The sequence below is a fragment of the Spea bombifrons genome, chromosome 10 (genome assembly GCF_027358695.1).
Source record: "Spea bombifrons isolate aSpeBom1 chromosome 10, aSpeBom1.2.pri, whole genome shotgun sequence".
Taxonomy (NCBI): domain Eukaryota; kingdom Metazoa; phylum Chordata; class Amphibia; order Anura; family Pelobatidae; genus Spea; species Spea bombifrons.
Genome location: NC_071096.1, coordinates 30,106,953 through 30,124,996, shown reverse-complemented (window position 1 = coordinate 30,124,996; position 18,044 = coordinate 30,106,953). Strand labels below are relative to the sequence as shown.

At 40.9% G+C, this 18,044-nt stretch overlaps 3 protein-coding genes across 3 annotated transcripts; 1 reads left to right on the top strand and 2 right to left on the bottom strand.

Annotated features, from left to right (window-relative positions):
• Nucleotides 1-879: 879 nt before the first annotated feature.
• On the bottom strand, nucleotides 880-10,890 carry GALNS (galactosamine (N-acetyl)-6-sulfatase). Its single transcript, XM_053449125.1, has 14 exons — nucleotides 10,777-10,890; nucleotides 9,763-9,886; nucleotides 9,216-9,290; nucleotides 8,829-8,931; nucleotides 8,075-8,218; nucleotides 7,718-7,784; nucleotides 7,317-7,444; nucleotides 6,893-7,032; nucleotides 6,633-6,736; nucleotides 5,236-5,372; nucleotides 4,871-4,973; nucleotides 3,069-3,190; nucleotides 2,120-2,237; nucleotides 880-1,381 (listed from the first exon to the last, which is right to left on the bottom strand). Exons 1-14 carry the CDS (start codon nucleotides 10,873-10,875, stop codon nucleotides 1,295-1,297), a joined length of 1,551 nt encoding a protein of 516 aa, XP_053305100.1. The 5' UTR covers nucleotides 10,876-10,890; the 3' UTR covers nucleotides 880-1,294.
• Nucleotides 10,891-11,030: 140 nt separating this feature from the next.
• TRAPPC2L (trafficking protein particle complex subunit 2L) lies at nucleotides 11,031-13,653 on the top strand. Its single transcript, XM_053448755.1, has 5 exons — nucleotides 11,031-11,139; nucleotides 11,730-11,902; nucleotides 12,175-12,262; nucleotides 12,358-12,437; nucleotides 13,134-13,653. Exons 1-5 carry the CDS (start codon nucleotides 11,107-11,109, stop codon nucleotides 13,177-13,179), a joined length of 420 nt encoding a protein of 139 aa, XP_053304730.1. The 5' UTR covers nucleotides 11,031-11,106; the 3' UTR covers nucleotides 13,180-13,653.
• Nucleotides 13,654-14,659: 1,006 nt separating this feature from the next.
• PABPN1L (PABPN1 like, cytoplasmic) lies at nucleotides 14,660-17,321 on the bottom strand. Its single transcript, XM_053449385.1, has 7 exons — nucleotides 17,185-17,321; nucleotides 16,917-17,022; nucleotides 16,348-16,415; nucleotides 16,122-16,228; nucleotides 15,551-15,638; nucleotides 15,304-15,428; nucleotides 14,660-14,984 (listed from the first exon to the last, which is right to left on the bottom strand). The coding sequence occupies exons 1-7, from the start codon at nucleotides 17,260-17,262 to the stop codon at nucleotides 14,945-14,947; spliced, it is 612 nt and encodes a 203-aa protein (XP_053305360.1). The 5' UTR covers nucleotides 17,263-17,321; the 3' UTR covers nucleotides 14,660-14,944.
• Nucleotides 17,322-18,044: the final 723 nt, after the last annotated feature.

The following is an 18,044-nucleotide window of genomic DNA, read 5'->3' as shown; positions in this document are numbered from 1 at the left end:
GGGAGACGCATTCAGCCGAAGATCTCTCCCTGTACGCGATATACTCGCATCTACCGCCGGCTCGGCAAACAGGGGTCTGTTATTAATGGTCAGACCGCCGACGAGGACAGCTGCGGACCTCAGGTAGGTGCTTTTATACCCCTGTTTTTGAAGAATGTATCGTAAAGTAAAGACAGAGGCTTAGGGTTACTCAGAGTACCTTAATATAAACTATTCTTTAGTAGGGCGGTCCCTTTAACATGACTATTTACCTATTTATTTTTTATTTATTTTTATTTATTTATATATTCTCCAGCTGGATTCCATATATTATATTTCAAGATCATTATCTTTTTTGTGTTGATCTGCATCTGCCATATAATCTGACCAAAATATTTTAAGATTTCAAGATCATTATCATTTTTGTGGTGTCCCCATCTTTTGTATTATCTGACCAAATATATTATAACGCCACAGGCCTGGGTTTTGGGTTTTTTTGCAGCTTTAAGCCGATTTTCCATTTGCACCCTGTGAATTCTCATAGACCCTCGACCCCTTAATCCTGAATTGGCAGGATGAACGGAGAAGCCCACTACGACAGTTTGCTTAGATGGACCTGATAGAGGAAGACATGTGAATGATTAGTGGAATATATGACGTTAATAAGTTGCATTATATTATATTGCTTTAATTTAGAGCTTAATCTTTTTTCCATAGACTTCATTATGCTACTGAGGTATTAAAGGCCCAGATCTAGCCTTCCCCATCAGTGATCACATTATAATCAATAAAAATATTGACTCATCATTTAGGCATGTCTAGTTTCTAACGTGTATATATATATATATATATATATATATATATATATATATATATCTATGGCTTAAATTGCATTTCTTATTGTCCGCTGATGTAGGTGAACATCTGCAATTAGCCAACAATTGCCTTAGCGATGTGAACAGCAGACTGGCTGTCCATATTACAGACCGAGCTGAATGCTGTGTCTTGTGTTTCTGCAGCTGTCCAGGGATTGATATGCTGCAGTATAACGCTTTGTATGAAACCCTTCTTTTCCCGCACTCACAGTTTGTGTTCCAGTATCCGAGGGTCCAAACCTGCCCAAGCGAGAAGCAAAACAGGCATGTGCCGCCTTAGCAAAAGTCAAAGCCCTTGATCGGAGGATTCCCTTCTGGTCCCAAAAATTCACAGCTGGCTCCCTGCCGAATCTGGGAGCACAGCAATAATAATTGTGAGTTCTTCTGGCAAGAGTTGTATGTCTCCTTTGCAGCTGATGAAACTCTCTGATTGTCAGTCGTTAATGTGGCCAGACACATTTCCACGGCTCGGATCTTGGAGGGGTTATACACTTTCCAAGAGTTTCACATCCTGGAGGTGACCAGTTCTGTCAAGGCAGAGAAAACATGTAAGAAAATTCAGAGATGATAAGATACAATTTTTCTCCAGAATGGAGAATAGGTAACACCTGTCACCTGTATTTTGACATACATACCGATGCATGATGCGATTTATCAGAATCCACTCTATATTTTGCACCAGTTTCTTGCTTCCAGGAGATGCATTTGGTTGATTAACATATTCCTTTACTATAATACATACTAGCCAGGACACTGCCGTAGTAAAACAAGCTACTCGCGCTCAGCACACAAGGTTAAATGCAGAGCTAAAAATGAGTAAATGGTTTATGGATTACCATTTATGGGATATTGATGGATTCCAAGGAGTGGCACATGTGCCTCAAAAAAGTAATCAATAAAATGTTCCTTAAAGCATGTGTGTACATATATATGTGTGGGGTATATGTGTGGGGTATATGTGTGGTTGTGGCCAGGAGGGGGCGCTACTGCACAACTTACAGAAGATTCAGAAATCCAGTCCTCAAAGTTAGTAACAAAACAAATTATTAGAATGCCTTGACAAAAAAATATCTAATCGTATCTATGTACCTGTTCATTACAAATGTAACTATGACCATCACCCCTCTAATGGGAACAAGGGATAAAAAAATATCATATATATTAAATGTATTTTATATATATATATATCTCCAGCAGGATATGTTTGTCTGTGGATAATGGTTGGAACAAGACCACCTCGCAGTTTTGGCTATGAGTTTACATACCATGACAGACAGGTCACAAACATTGAGCTGGGGCTGGCCTGGGATCATGGTGTCCCTGTGCTGGCGAACCACAGATGAAATCCTTGTAACAGCATCGCGGTACTCGGTACTTAATACGCTGCAACACAGAAGGTGGAAGGGTTTAAACAGAGTGAGATTTGCAGTACAGACACGTTTTAACAGGTCAAGTGAACCTGCATCTGATGCCAATCCGGGGAAGAGAAAGGGTTACGAATGCACAAAATTGTCTATCATTAGCACAGGATTGACAGATAGGCTATTATTGTTAACTATTTCACAGCCGAGAGTCCTGAAGTAGGCAGGCTAATGAGACGAGACAATGCGAGCATGGCAGATGGGTTAAAAAGAGCAATAGTTGTATGATGCAGAGTTAAAGTGAAAAGGCTGTATTTAGGGCATTTGGAGGCTGCTCTAGTAGTCATTTCACTGACTGAGACCTCTTTTCCCCTCCCTGGTTTTAAACCTGCCTGAAGAGTCCCCTGAGCCCTGGAACACAGGTGTGCAGAACGCCTGCTTCATTTACTCTAATTGCCCCTTTGGTGATTTGCCGGAGTTTCCGGTGTGGGGAGCAGCTGCGTTACAAGACACCAAGGTCACATTCCTGATGCGAGAAGACCTGCGGGACCCCTGGCATGGTTGTGTGTCACATGTGCCGGGGGGGGGGACTGAGTGCAGAGATCCTCCATCCTCTCTTTACCTGTCTAACCTCATACTCCTTGATTAGACTGTGGGACTCATGGACCATCTGCTTCCACCTTCCACAGGAGGGTGTAAACTGAGGTCATAGGTCACTTTCTGTCACTATCCCTGTCACCTTGCATTGCAATGCCCTATCATTCTCAATGTCAGGGCCCCCTCGGACTGTAATGCCTGCTGGCCATCATGTCATTGCACCTGCCTGACATATCCAATGCAATTTGAATCATACCTTATCGGGTACTTCTCCCCGGGGTCTCTGCCCATGTGGAACAGAAGGGGGTTGATACCGTGCTCCACTTGTGCATGTGTCATTACTCCAGAAACGTTCTGACCGGGACAGAAATCAATACCCTGAAACCAAGAACATAAATGAGCTTTTCTCCATATATTAAAGTGATCTTATCTAGATTTGATCAGCATTATACAGCGCTAGTCATTAAAGAACAATAACATAACCAGACTGCATTAAGAAATAAATTGTAAGCAAAACGTTCTCTTCTACCTGGACAAAACGTTCATTGGATTCTTTACAATGGTAATCAAATAAACCTTAGCAGATTTGTCATTTTAGCCTTTCCTCTGAATGTTTTATAATATAAAAAAACAGCATAAAGTTTAATGAAGAAGGCCATGTCTGCAAAAATAGTTACGTTTAAAAACAAACCCCCTTCTAGACACAGTTAATGGTAAACGGCCAAGTCGTCCGTGCTTATAGTTTTAGAAATCTGGCCTGGCACCATTCTATGGTGAATTAGACAGATGTACATACATATTAATGCGTGCTTGTGTTTAACGTTTCATTACCACTACGGAAAAAAAACTGCTGCCGCTGTCTCTCAATTCGGGGTTACATTATAGTGTGTTGAAGGGGTTAATTGAAAACAAACATATGTGATGGGACTAATTGGTGTCCCTGAGGGAGAATGGAGGTTCCAGGTGTGTAATACACCGTTATCTATAATTAATACATGTACTGGGGTTTCCAGGCATCTAAAACACTATTTAGAAAAAAAAACACACAAAGTATAATTGGCTATATATTATTTCACGCTACAGAGATTAAATTAGAGGGATCTAAGGATGGAGTGGGATTTCTGGTGGGACGGAAGCCTTAGGAGTGGGTCTCTCATCTTGTTGAGATTCCTTAACGGAGAACTAGGAGAGAAAGAGGAATATTTATTCCCCTTTCCGAGCTCAGCTGAAAGAGGAGGGGGTAGATGAGGTCTCAATGAAATTCCCATCTTGGCCTCTGGAGATAAATCGCTCCATTGATTCTGTTTCCGTACAAAGAATTATCCAGACAGATCTCAGATTATCCCCTGAAGCATTTTACGATCTACGCAATAGACCTAATCAGTAGTGTCGAGTGATGGACACACATTCACAATGCATTATGGAGTGCCCGGGCCTTTTAATAAACTGTCATTCCCATAGCTCACTTTTATGCCCATGCCCTCAGTAGTAACGTTTCCAAATACACTGTGTCCAAGGACGTCGTTATTCTAGGACGGATCTCATACGTTCTACAATTTGTGTTTGGAAAATACATTTCAGAATTGGTATTCCAAATTCAGTATTGTTAGGTTAGGGGCAGTTTTTTTTATCTGGATATTTTTGGGGTCTCAAAAGGAAAGAAACATGTGTTGGAGGCGAAAAGATTGTAAAAATTTTATATTTTGACAACACATTTAAACACACAAAATATATATTATTATACATACATATTATACATATACATATATATATACCGTATTTGCTCGATTATAAGACGATGGCATTTTTCAGCAAATATGGTATATATAATATTATACTATACATACATATGCTATACATATATATATATATTTTATACACACACACACACACACACACACTTATATATATATATATATTAATTTGATTAAATGTTCCTCCTAGGTATAAAACACACACTTTAGGGGTATCGGCTAGCTGGTAACAGGATAAAAGGATTAATTTATATAATCCAGGCAGATAATATTTCAGTGGCCTGTTGAATACATGCAATTTCACCTGGGACAATTCCTCCAATGAATTAGTCCACGTCCAATAATGGGCTTTATACTGGCCTAGCCTGACTGCCATCAGCTCATTGCCGCGATAGTAGAACACGGGCCTGCGTGGAAAGAATAAAATGAAATTATGTAAGAATAATTGTAAATCAGTTCATCATTAACAATTATCCTTCCGTCAGTCAGCCATTGCCTCAGCCATTAAAAAATGTTAACATCCAAACCCAAAAGCTGCAATCTATTTGTGGAGCTCCTACAAGGGACATTGTCAAAGGGGTGAATATCCCTTCCAGCTGATGTAAACACAAATACTATTACTGCATTGGGTAGGTGGAACAGAAAGCAGATCTCTGCCATCAACCTTACCTTTCGATCACTTTGCCCTGAAGAAGAACAGTAGACAGATCAATGCCATCAATAAACCGATCCACAGGAAGATCCTGAGAAGCTAGGGACAGGCTGGTGGTGAAGAGATCCATGATGCTGGCCAGCTGATGGCTCACCTGCAGGGAATGCAGTTACTGTGCACGGCACCATATTCCACAGTGGAATTCAGTCCACAATGTAAAATACATCCGGTTTAGATGTTAGGATATGAAAGCAACAAGTAGAGAAGAAGGGCTAACAATTTACCGCAGGTTTTTATTTTTTTAATCTACCGATGGCCTGAATTCTATTAAATCTAAAGATCTGAATGAGGGGAGATGTTTTAGGATCTGTTTAAAAAAAAGGGCGCTACAAGGACTTGGATTATTTTAAAGCATTATGGTACATATGCAATTTTAATGAGGGGGGGTCAATATTTTGTACTGTTTTGATTTGATCCTAGTTTTCTCGTCCTCAGGCGCCTCACTGCCATTTCGATATGGATATTCTTCTTGTTTCATTACTATTTAATTAATCATTTCCACTTGCACCAAATAAAGGGGTACATTCTAAATAAATAGAAAATGAATACAATTTTTTGTCATTATTCTAAACAACGTGTAGCTCTATACCTTATTATTAAGATTAGTGGTGGATTAACACACAGCTATAGATTTGGCCATGTTGATGTATACCAGGTCCTACAGGCCCATTATCTCTGCATTATATCCACTATTATAATACATACTGTACTTATAAGCTGTGTGGATAGTTGGAGGCCAGTGACATTTATCTGCCACCCTTTCTTTTCGCTTTCTGGAGACAAAGAATGTTTTGTAAGGAGATGGCAGAGTCAGAAGGAATAAATTATAGTGGCTGATCAGATATGGGTCCTATCAGTAGGACACAGGCACATAGATTTGCAACAGGGGATCCTTCTGCTTTTTTACTTCCTCCTTGACATGATGGCATTAAAGAAACTTAAAGAAACAGGCTTCTGTGAAAATGTCATACAAGACAGTGTTTGGCACTGCAGCTGTAGGGATTGTGATGGCTCAGTGTGTATCATGGGCAGAATGTTGAGGGTTGCCCATCACTGCAATGACAGGGAAGTCAGACAGCCACTCCTGTGTCAGGGATTACATTTCTAACTGTATGTAAAATACTTACTAGTGGATGGGTTCATTTACTCAAAGTGAGCTACTGGTGTGGGCGGCAAGATTAAATATTCTGCTACCCCAATTTAACTGCGCATTATAAATGGACAACCCTGGTACATGAGTCCCGGGTTAACTCTGCCATAAGGCAGAGTTAACATGATGCCCGGCACTAAACACATTGCTTTCCAAGTACTGCAATAGTGAAAGCACAGTAGATTTCAAAAGATTCTTGCTCACCTGACCCGCAGCCACATGCCCCGGCCACCACGCAATGCCCGGCACTCTCATGCCACCTTCAAATGTTGTCTGCTTCCCGCAAAGGAAAGGAGCATTACTACCACCTGAAAGACAGTAACACGTGAGAGAAGTACGTTTGCATTTGCCTAGTCACAAATAGACTAGAGTGCTCCTTAAAGGTTTAAGAATAACTGGAATTCTGAGAGTCTGGATAAGGGTTAAGGACCATTAGAACTGCCTTGTTCTGGGGTCATTTATACCTTGGTTTGGAGCAGAGATGAGAGCAGCTCCATTATCAGATGTGAAGAATACAAAGGTATCCTTATCAATCCCTTTCTGTTTCAGCAGGTTCAGGATTTTCCCAATGCTGAAATCAATCTCCCTCACTGCATCTCCGTATCTGGCAATGGAGAGCAAAGAAATTATAGTTTGATCAAACCAGGGATTTGCAGCTGTTCCATGTCAGTCAGAGAAACAAATTAGTCTTAAATTAAGGATACTCCACTAAGTTGAATAATACACATTTATAACTAAATAAAACATCACCTCAAAGATACAGCACTGATAGCCCATAGTTTTTCTATATGGCAAGCCAACTCCATTATAACCTTATTTGCCCACAAACAGAAAATAAGTAAAATGTCTACTGTTCTATCTTGTTTGGTAGGACCATACAGAACTTACAGGCCTCGGCGGCTGGTGCCCAGGAAAGATCTGGCTGCGTACACTGGAGCATGGGTAGCGTCAATGGCCCAATACAGGAAAAAGGGCTGTGATGTAGCGGCATGTTTGTTAATAAAGTCCAGAGCTTCCTGTGAATAAAAAAAGGAAAAGATTTAATATATCAGTATATTCAAATAACCAAGAAAGTCACAATTTTTCATGATTCATAGCACAAATAGTCATGTCAATTAACGTCTAGAGAGAATAAAAAATCACCAATAAAAAAAAAGGTTTTCCTTACAATTCAGTCTTCAAAAGACCACTTAAACCTTTGCTGTATTTACAGATGCATGGGTGTAACTACGACTATAACTCTCTTTCACACGGTATCAAAGAAAAATGCAAAGTATTATAACTAGTACCTGTAGGTAGATCTGGGTCAAATTTGACTCGCCCGTTTTGTGGTCAATTTTGAAATCTTCGTAGTATCTTTAAAGAAAAAAAAGTTAAAAGATTTTGATATGACAACAACAGAATGAGCAATTATTGGAGGATTAATAGACATCTATGTAACCTACACCAAAAATGCCAACTTACATCTGTTATAATAGAGAGAAAAAAAAGTTGCTTTAAGGAAACTGTATGCTGATGGACAAGCAGCAACATCGTCTAAGCGGCGATCTGGTTGCACGCCAAGGTGCATAAACTAAAGTTATGTGCTGTGGAGGAAGATGCTTTGCATTACTGTACACGGATGCAGTGATGTGCTGTCTAAATACCTGCCGATCATCTCCCAGTCTCTGTACACAGGAATGTTGGGCCTTTGTCTGTTGTCATAGGGTCCAAAGTGACAGTTGGGAGATCCAAACCACTCATCAAATCCATGTTTCAAGGGATGGTATTTGGGTCTGTGACCAAGATGCCTGAAAATATATAAAGGTGGCTCTAAACGTCAAAATGGGTAAAAAAAAAATTCAGACTGATGGACCATGTGCATGCAGCAGACTAAATTGAGCTGGGTCTTGCTCCTATGCAGGTGTCACACACAGTGGCTGATCTTATTCTTAGTTTTGTCTCATTAATATCCCTAACAAGAAGCCTGAAATCCAGAGGTGGGAAGACCTCAAATATTGTACTCTGTCACCCATGGCCATTAGTCAGCTCTGCTTGTGGAGCTGCATGTCTGTAAAAGCAAAGACCTAACAGATGATGCAAAGCTCTGCAGGTTGCTCTAGAAAAACGTGAGGTCCAACAAAGCTCTGCAGAACACCTATGGAGAACTTGGAGGTAAAGAAAACCCTGTCGTTATGTGGGGTAAGAGATACAATAATGGTGGCAGTAATGAGAAAGAACGATGCTTGGCAAATATCCCTGTTCCTGTAAGACCATTTTATTCTATATAGAAAAATACATTTCCAAAGGTTCTCCACAGAACTCTACAAGAGAACCACAATGTATTGCATCGCTATTTACTGTATCATCACGTTAACATCATGGAGAATGGATCCAGCACAATCAATACAAAAGATTTACCATTTGCCAATAATCTTATTGACATATCCAGCTTTCTTCAGCAGTTCAGGCAGCAGAATCTCCGAGTCAGGGATTCCTCCGACTATCTCCTGTGGGGTGTATGCTGTGCGAGGAAAGCCGAATACGAATTAGCTTTACCCATATGCACCGGGCCCATTTGGGAGTATTTCCAACCATTATATCAATGAACGGGTCTGCAACAGTCAACTGTACTATATAATAAAGTACACTTTATTACCAAATGTGTTTAAGTCTCCCATGTCTCCAACTTTACTGTTACAAGGAAATGTTGAAGCAACTGACATCAAGTGAAAATAATATAGGTATTGTCTTTACTGTATTACAAAGACAGACTGCCGTTGGCGTCAGGTCAAGATCCCTGCTCACCATTCCTAGCATGATCATTGGTGGTATAGAACCCATTCCGTATAGGAAGGCGCCCGGTCAACAACGCCGCTCTTGCTGTAGAGAGAAAAAAATCCGAGCGTTACCTGCTGTATGCATGTTAAAGAGCCTCAAAGGGATTAGATGTCACACGTACTAATGGCTGCAGGCAGCTACCTCTATATCAGAACCACATTTACCTGAAACTGCACAGTGAGTTGTAAGAATTTGTGTCTTTATACCATCATGATGTTAGATTGTGTCTTTTAGTGCAGCTTTATGTATATTAAACATAAAGCTGCACTAAAAGACACAATCTAACATCATGATGGTATAAAGACACAAATTCTTACAACTCACTGTTTAATATACATTATAAATCGATAGATGATGATGATTATAGACATCATCTTGTCCTGAATCTGTCTCTGTTATCAACAGCTACACAGCCACTTTAATGGACAACATCAACTCATTCAGTGGCAGGTAAAACAGGGCTAAATGAGGAAAGTCCTGTTAGGTTTGATTCTTAGGTTTTTACCGCACTCACATGGCGAGCACAGGGGGTTAGCAGCGTAAAAATCCGTAAACAGGATGCCTTCCGAAGCCATCTGGTCCAAATTAGGAGTCTCTTTGGAGGGTTCACCAAACACCCCCAAATCTCCCCACCCCATCTGCGAAAAGGGAGAACAAAGTATGTTAAAGGCGAAAAAAGTGGTATAGATGTAAATTATTTATTGTCTTATATAGCGCCATCATATTCCGTAGCGTTGTGCAATGGGTTACGGTACAAGTAATATATAACATAACAATTTGATTTAAAGGGCCCTGCTCAAACCGGCTTAACATTTCATAAGCAGTCAGGAACAAGGCCAACTGAGACTGATATGAAAAGCCTTTGATCTACCTCACCTAACGCAGTGAGCCATAAGATAGCCAATGTACAGCGCTGTGGAATATGATGGCGCTATATATAAATCAATAAACAATCATTATAATAAACGATGTTGCCCTGTACCGGTATTTTCTGAGACCTTTGAATTCTATTCTGTATAGGAAAATATACGTCTCTCTGTCTATAGCGGTTGCATCACCATAGTGCACCGATGGAACCAGCAGCGATATGCTTGCCGTTGCTACGGTTACAAGGCCACTTTTCAACGTTTGCACCAGAATCCTTCCTGTTATTTGCATCGGGAGGTGCTATTTGCAAAAAAATAAAAAAATAAAAACCCAATACATTTGACAGGAAAATTTGTATTTTAACTCCACAAACCATTTGACAAGATTATACACAGAATTTTATCTGTTTTAAATCAAGGCCTCACAGTTTGAAACACACAAATATTCAACCCATTAATATTCTGTATTCTTGTAACTAGACAAAAAAAAGCACTTCCGAAAAACCTTTATTTCCTATTTTTTTCCCTCAGTAATGATATTAATATAGTTTCAAAAACTTTGGCGGTAGTTAGGTGTGAGGGAGAGTATCCTATAGATAACTATAGGGGAAAAAAGTTTTGCATTATATATATGTATGAATGTATACACATATGGTTCTCACATCGTCCATCAACAGTAGAAGGATGTTAGGTCGGGAGCTGTTGGTCGCCAAAACTGGGCTCAGAAGCCATAGAATACCCAGCGCCCACTTCATCGCCATCACTGTAACTTTAGACCACAGAGGTATAAGCGCAAGAGCGCCAAACACATGTAACAAGGCAATTATGAGGAGGAATTGGAAGCCAGAGTGCGTTCGAAGTCACTTCGGTGATTAGAACTCGAACCTCGAATCACATGACTCTAAAAAAGCAATGACAGCTGTCAGCACCCTGCAGCCCAAAGCGAGGCTTGGCACGCATGCACGTAACCCGGCTTCAGGAAGCGGACCAACATGGCGGTTTGTGTGGCAGTCATAGCAAAGGAGGTGAGATGCTTCATCTTATAACAAATATTCCTTTTACTGTAAATATGTTGTAAACGATAAAGGGACACACACTATAATGTATTTATCCATCATGGCGGCGATCGCGCCAGATGTGTAAGGGAATTACTTAATCTTGCACTCTGTTACTGTGAGGCCGAATAGTGTGAGGTAAATTACAAAATCACCTCAAGTTGTATGATGTAAGGCACCTATCACACAACTTAAATGCAATTATAACGTATATATATATATATATATATATATATATATAATATTGCCTCAAGATAAGTGGGCGGATTATTAATTATTGTTTTGTATAGTGCCATCATATTCCTCAGTGCTGTACAATGGGTATTTCACTTTTTGTGATTTGACAGGAACTATTTTCTCGTAACATTCAGTATTATGAATTTGAATTTATATATCTATATATGTGCCGCAGTATGCTATACATTACTGTGACAGGAGCTGTCAATGATGTACTCTATTTCATCTTAAATGAAGATATGACAAATCCTGGGCCATATTAATCAGACAGAATAATGTGGCGTTAGAAAAACTGTAACTTTTTTTGTTAATTTTTTTTTTAGAACTACCCCCTGTACATCCGCAGCATCCCCGCTGAGAACCAACTGAAGTTTCACTACACTGTGCACACCTCGCTGGATGTGGTGGACGAGAAGATCTCTGCCATGGGGAAGGCTCTGGTTGACCAGAGAGAGCTTTATCTGGGGCTTCTGTATCCCACCGAGGACTACAAAGTGTATCCTTATTGGCTGTGGCTGGGGGGGCTTACAAGCCTGGTAAAAATAAAGACCTGATGGGTCTGAAAGCAGAAGCTGAGGGCCCCATGCTGGACCACTTTCACAGCTGCTCATGTCTTTGATGACAAGACCTATGTGTATGTATGTGTATATACATATATATATATCTATAATCTATATATATCTATATATATATATATATATATATCCTTGTGTTGTCTGGACGTAACCTGTATCGTGTATGGGAGCTTGTTCTTTAACTTGCTTTCAGATATGGATATGTCACCAACTCTAAAGTGAAGTTCGTGATGGTTGTGGATTCGTCCAACACAGCTCTCCGAGATAACGAGATCCGTAGCGTAAGTGAGGTTCCTGTGATATTTATATAGCCTTTTTGGAAATGTAGTTTTTTCTACACTGTCTTTACTTAATATATTAATTCTGTTCTTTCCAGATGTTCCGTAAACTGCATAATTCCTACACTGATGTCATGTGCAATCCCTTCTACAACCCCGGAGATCCCATTCAGTCACGGTGAGCCAAACCTCCTAAACATTTCATTTCCACCGGGAGAAAAGCAGAATGTTTTATCTTGGGCTTATTGCACAGAAGTATCAGGTCTTGTAGTGAGTAATACTCTGGGTTATCTTTATCTGGGATACTTTTATTGTTAATTGCTGTGGCACATGTTTCAACAAGCCAAGAAAGTTATGTGTCACATGTTATTATAGTTGATTGTGGTGTATGGTGCCGATGCTTTGTTGTGTAGGACTGTGTGTGTACTTAGTTCTATAATAGGACAGAACAAGCCCCTCTGTTAAAGACTCTGCAAGCTGTTATGGATTCGATACCAAGAGAACATTGCTTCAACCTGGGAGAAGAAATTCATCCTTTAGGCCATTGTTTCCAATATATTTATCCCTGGGTACCTTTTAAGGGACCTCTCTGCTCGATGCCATGCAACTTTGGAATAGAGACAAACATAGCTTGAATTAACTACAAGCTTCCAGGCGTTCTCTTCCATACAGCCTATGTTGTCATGATGATCACCCCAATTTACAGAGTATACCTGTCAGAGCAGGTTGGATTGACAGATCATCAATAAGATTAATGACCTTTGTAGGAATATTACTAGTACACCACAAAAAGTCATCTCATCATCGACCACCCCAGACTGCTCTGGTTGTCATTACTTCAGTTTATTCTCGTTGTCTGTCTTCCCCCTCCCAGGGCCTTTGATAACACAGTCACTTCCATGATGGTGCCAGCGTGCTGAAACTCATGTCGGTCTGGAACGTGGTGGGAAACAAAGTGGAGACTGTAAATAAACTGGATGTGAAGCGAAACATTTGGGACAGTTTTAGGTTTCTAACTTTCTGAAGATTGTGACACTGATCTCATACCGGATTCAATCTGTGGTTTGGCTTGTCTTGTGTTCATCTTGCCGACATAACCTAGAGCCCCTAAGCTCTCTTCCTTACTATAATTTAAACGTACATCTGAAACACCTCCGTATTAAGACCATGCCCTGATTGTCCAGTGGTGTCCGTGCGACCCGAAGCCACACATTAGAAACGTGAAGAGGTGGGTTTCCCAGACTAACTCCTCACTGCCCTGTTTGGTCAGCAGAAGACCAGCGTTGTGTGGGTAGAGACGGTGGGAATGTTTTATGGTGGGTATGCTACATGCATGCATGAGGTTGCCTTCTTATATGTGTGAGCACAGTCAGTTTATTTAATAAAAAAGGTTTTCTTGTGCTACAACAACTGTTTGAAAGGTGATTTTGTCTTGTATTTGTTATAGAAATGCGACTGGTAAATCAGAGTAAGGTGAGAAAAAGAAAGCCAAATAAGAGCTTTTTGGGGTGAAGTACCAAGGATACGACTTCTAGTCTGCTGTATTTGCAAACACCAGTCATGGTGTTAGAATGCTCTCATGGGGTGCTTAGACTTTTCCTACCGTGTTCCAAACGGGTCTTGGTGAGATACTCGTTCCTTTCCCTCTACCCTTATAGATCTGAGAATCGGAGAGCTACTTTTACAGAAATTAGGGAGCATCTGGAAGCAGTATCCATACTATGGAGTCTAGTTTTTTTTGTTGGTTACTCATTTCATTGAGTATTTTTTTAGTAACCGGTAGTTTGACAAATACTGACATAAAGGGAGAATCCTTTTTTAAACTCATGTTTACACTCATAACATGGTCAGAAGAAAAAGTGAAACTTTCAGCACCATCTGGATTCATTTTGACGAGATACAAAATTCTACGACTGCCGATTGGAAATAGAACCTCGTCTGTTCTCGATATAAAAATGTAAAATCCAGATGTGTAAATTCCCACAAGAGAAGAAACACCCATTCTTAGTGGTGCGGAATACTTCCACAAAAGGACTTTAATTGGCTAGGATTTATTTTTATTTAATCCGCTGGCTATCAAGTAAGCTAGCTATTCAACCCCCGCATTAGTGTAGGCAAAAATAGTTAAGATTAGTATGCGACTTGGAATGTGGTGTCCTTACTTGTCTTAATGGTAGAAGCAGATGTTTAGGGGTATGAAAGCTCACTTACAGATGTTTTGTAACAGAACAAGAGATATTCTGACCCAGAAAGGTGCGGCTTTGGCAGTGGATTATATGTATACCATTAACATAACCATAAGACTTAACATGGGAATATTGCAGGGTTTTTGGGCCTTTTTATTGACCCAAGGACTGGAGTGTTAAACTTCCTAAGAAAGACTAAAACACACCAGACGACTTTAGGAAAGCAAACAACCCGTTTATTATGCTACAACAAAAATCAAGTATGGTAATAGCAAAGAGATTTTCATTAGATTGCTTTGTTATTTACAAGCTTCATACACCATAGTGAACAGACGATGCCTTAAGTCCAGGATGTCTTACTGGTTACTGCATGGGAGTAAGAACGTTCGTTTGGGGCCAGAGATGGAAACCCCCTTACTGCAAACTTGGAACTGAAGATTCCCACGCTTACTAAACTCCATGCACATGGAACATCCTCTTGGATTTGGTGCTGCGTTGGTCAGTAAGGGTTATTCCACGGGCCTGTCCTTCCACGACTTCTAAGGAGAAAGAAAACCTCAATCATGAACGGCTGTAGCTTGGGTCACGGCTAGAACTAGGACAGATTTACTGTTCACGAGATACTGGAATAGCCCATCTTATTTTAGAAAAAAAATTGTACCAATCAAGGGGAAGGGAAGTCCTTCTGATGAGATCTATAGCAACAGAAAGTGTCCAAAACAATCAAAAGGAGTTTGTAAATTATAGAAGAACTCTTCCAGGGGCAGGCGAAGCCCCTCTGCACGCACATCCAGATGCTGGAAGCATGCAACATTCCAGTAAAAGTCCAGATCAGGATGTCCTACGGCTTGTACTGACCTGTTAGGTCGGCCTCTGGGTCTCTGTCCTCTCTGAAAGTTTCCTCTTTGTCCCCGAGGTCTGCCTCTGAACCCTCCCCTGTCCGTGGTACTAATTCCAGGCATATTAGTCCTCTTGGCTAGTACCTTCAATAGAAGAATGAGGCTTTTTTTTATTTATTTTTTTTAAATATTGATTGACAGACCGGTGGATGGCTTCAGCTTCTAACAGGTGGGTTTTGTATAATTCTTGGTGCCTGAAAACTCACCTTGATCGTTCGACCACGGAACACGGTCTCATCCATGGCAAGAGCTGCCTCTACCGAGCTCTTTTCTGCAAACTCAACATAAGCATATCTAGGACACGGAAAAACACGGTAGTACATGCACCAAGTAACTGACTAGTTGGATTTACAAGAGGAAATCCTAAACATTTGAGATCCACGCAAGTTATCTCCCATGTGGGTTTAAAGTGAGTCAAGCCTTTAAAAGACTATCCTGGTGTATGTATGTGACAGATATGGATCTCTTAAACGTGAAAGTCATTAATGAGATTATAGATGGGAAGACTTTACATAAATGTGTAATGTTTCCTAGAAATGTCTCCAAGGGAATATATAGCACATTATAGAGACATCACACTTACATTAAGTGAAGACAGGTCCATATATCAGTGCAGCAGAGGGGATAGTCGTCCAGAGCAAACAAGCCAAGTTTATGGCCGTATTATTGCCAGAGAGGTCTAGGTTTGGAAGCCTTTACATTTAAGCAGTAGGAAGAGCTCTTATATAAAGACTACCCTACGAGGAAGTGTTGCCCAGTTATCTTCTACTACGTTACCCTTTGGGATGCCCAGAGAATTTGTCACACAAGATGGTGATCCTGTTGATGGTGCCGCAACTACTGAAGTGGGATTCCAGATCTTTGGCGGTACCGCCATAATCCACCTACAGAAAGTCCAGAAATCAGTTGGTGGCTTCGTTACGACCCATTACTTCTCGACATGATCATAACCAACAGCACTAAGGGCATATGGAAATATAGACGGAAGAAAACAAAGACTTACATTCCCAACATACACAGACCGCTGATCTGCTTCCTTCTTCTCTTCTGCACTCAGAGGCCGAGGTGGACCTGGTACAAGGAATGAGGAGATGATCAGAAGCCTAAAAAATTGTGTATCAAGGCCGGTCATGTCTCCATCTTAACAGATCTTTTCTATACTGGTTATTCAAAACTAAAACAAGCTTTCTGCTCTATAGGGGACTGGACAGTCATGAGAATACATACATGAAGATAAGGACAGGACTGAGGAGCAGAGAGAAAAATCAGTGGCACAGAGGTAATGCCACCAGCAACAGATTAATCCATGTGCCCGCCATCTATCAAGGCAGCAGTTAAGTACAGAATTTCTGCTCATATGTCACTTTTTGCGTTAATTATTCTCTCTTGGACTCACCAACCTACTAGTTCTGAAGCTACTGCAACATTTTTACCATGTAGCCGGAATAAGTTAATAGCGAGAAACAACACGGCAAATCAAGAGCGATGCGGTAGGTCCGCATGAAACATACTGGTGGTAGTAGATATATACACGGAGGTTCAAAGCAAAGTCCCCACGCCACAAATTCATACCAGCTTTTGGAGTCGCAACCAAAGTCCTCTCATTTCCAGACAGCCCCTTCAAACGCTCCGTTTCTTCCTCCATTTCGCGTACCCTCATCCTGATGGCTTGCAGTTCCTGGGAAGAACATGGATTTGCCAGTGGCAAGTAAAAGATATAAGGCCCCGCGGTAACCAACAATCCCCTAAACAGCTGTGAGTCCATGGCCTGCCGCCACCATGGGTCAACGGCGTCATCAAAATCAGTTAGGAGTCAGTTAGGAGCTTCTGCATCACTTACAGGGTCATCTACTCCACCTTCTTCACTTTCCTTATGTTCTTCCAGCTCCAGTTCCACTTCTGTGTCTCTCTCAGACATACCCCAAGTCACATCCCAGCAGGGAGGCAACCGACTGAGGTTACCCCACAAGCTATTATAGCCAAGACCTGGGATCAAGTAGAGGACAAATGAAAGACATTGTAGAGCACCTGTCATGCTGAGCTCATTATTGGTTGTCCAGCGTTTGAGACATTGCCATGTTATCCTAGAACTAGTAGGACATGCGTGCGAATAGGCTGAATCTTCATATCTGGCACCCTCTGCTCTGCTTTAAATGAGAGGAGACCCCTAACACGCACATCGAATCACAAAACCACCCCACTGTCATCTTAATACAAGACATATCTAACATATATATATAGACCTCTCCATAAAACAGTTGGCCGGCTTATATTTATGCAACCAAAATGATAGAGCTAGATATTTATTGCACAATAGCGGGAAAAGTTCCGTATATAACGAACAGACTCAAAATGTTAGCCAAGCCACAATACTACTCACCAAACAGGACTAGACACCAAACCTGAAGAGCAAGGCTGTGCAACTTCAGTCCTCAAGGGCCCAAACAGGTCAGGAACTCGTCTGAAAACAAACAGTTTAATGGAGACACTCGTGCCAAAGCTGGGATATCCAACAATTGCAACCAGTTTGCGTCCCTCGAGGGCTTGAGTTGTGCAGCCCTTCTAGAGAGGGAGCACAGAAAGGATCCTGCTGGCTAGAGACCTGGCTACAAACGATCCATGCATTTAACTTGCCCAAGAACTCCATTAGCTTACATATAGTTCTATATTACTTTATTATAGCCTGACCCCAGCAAATTA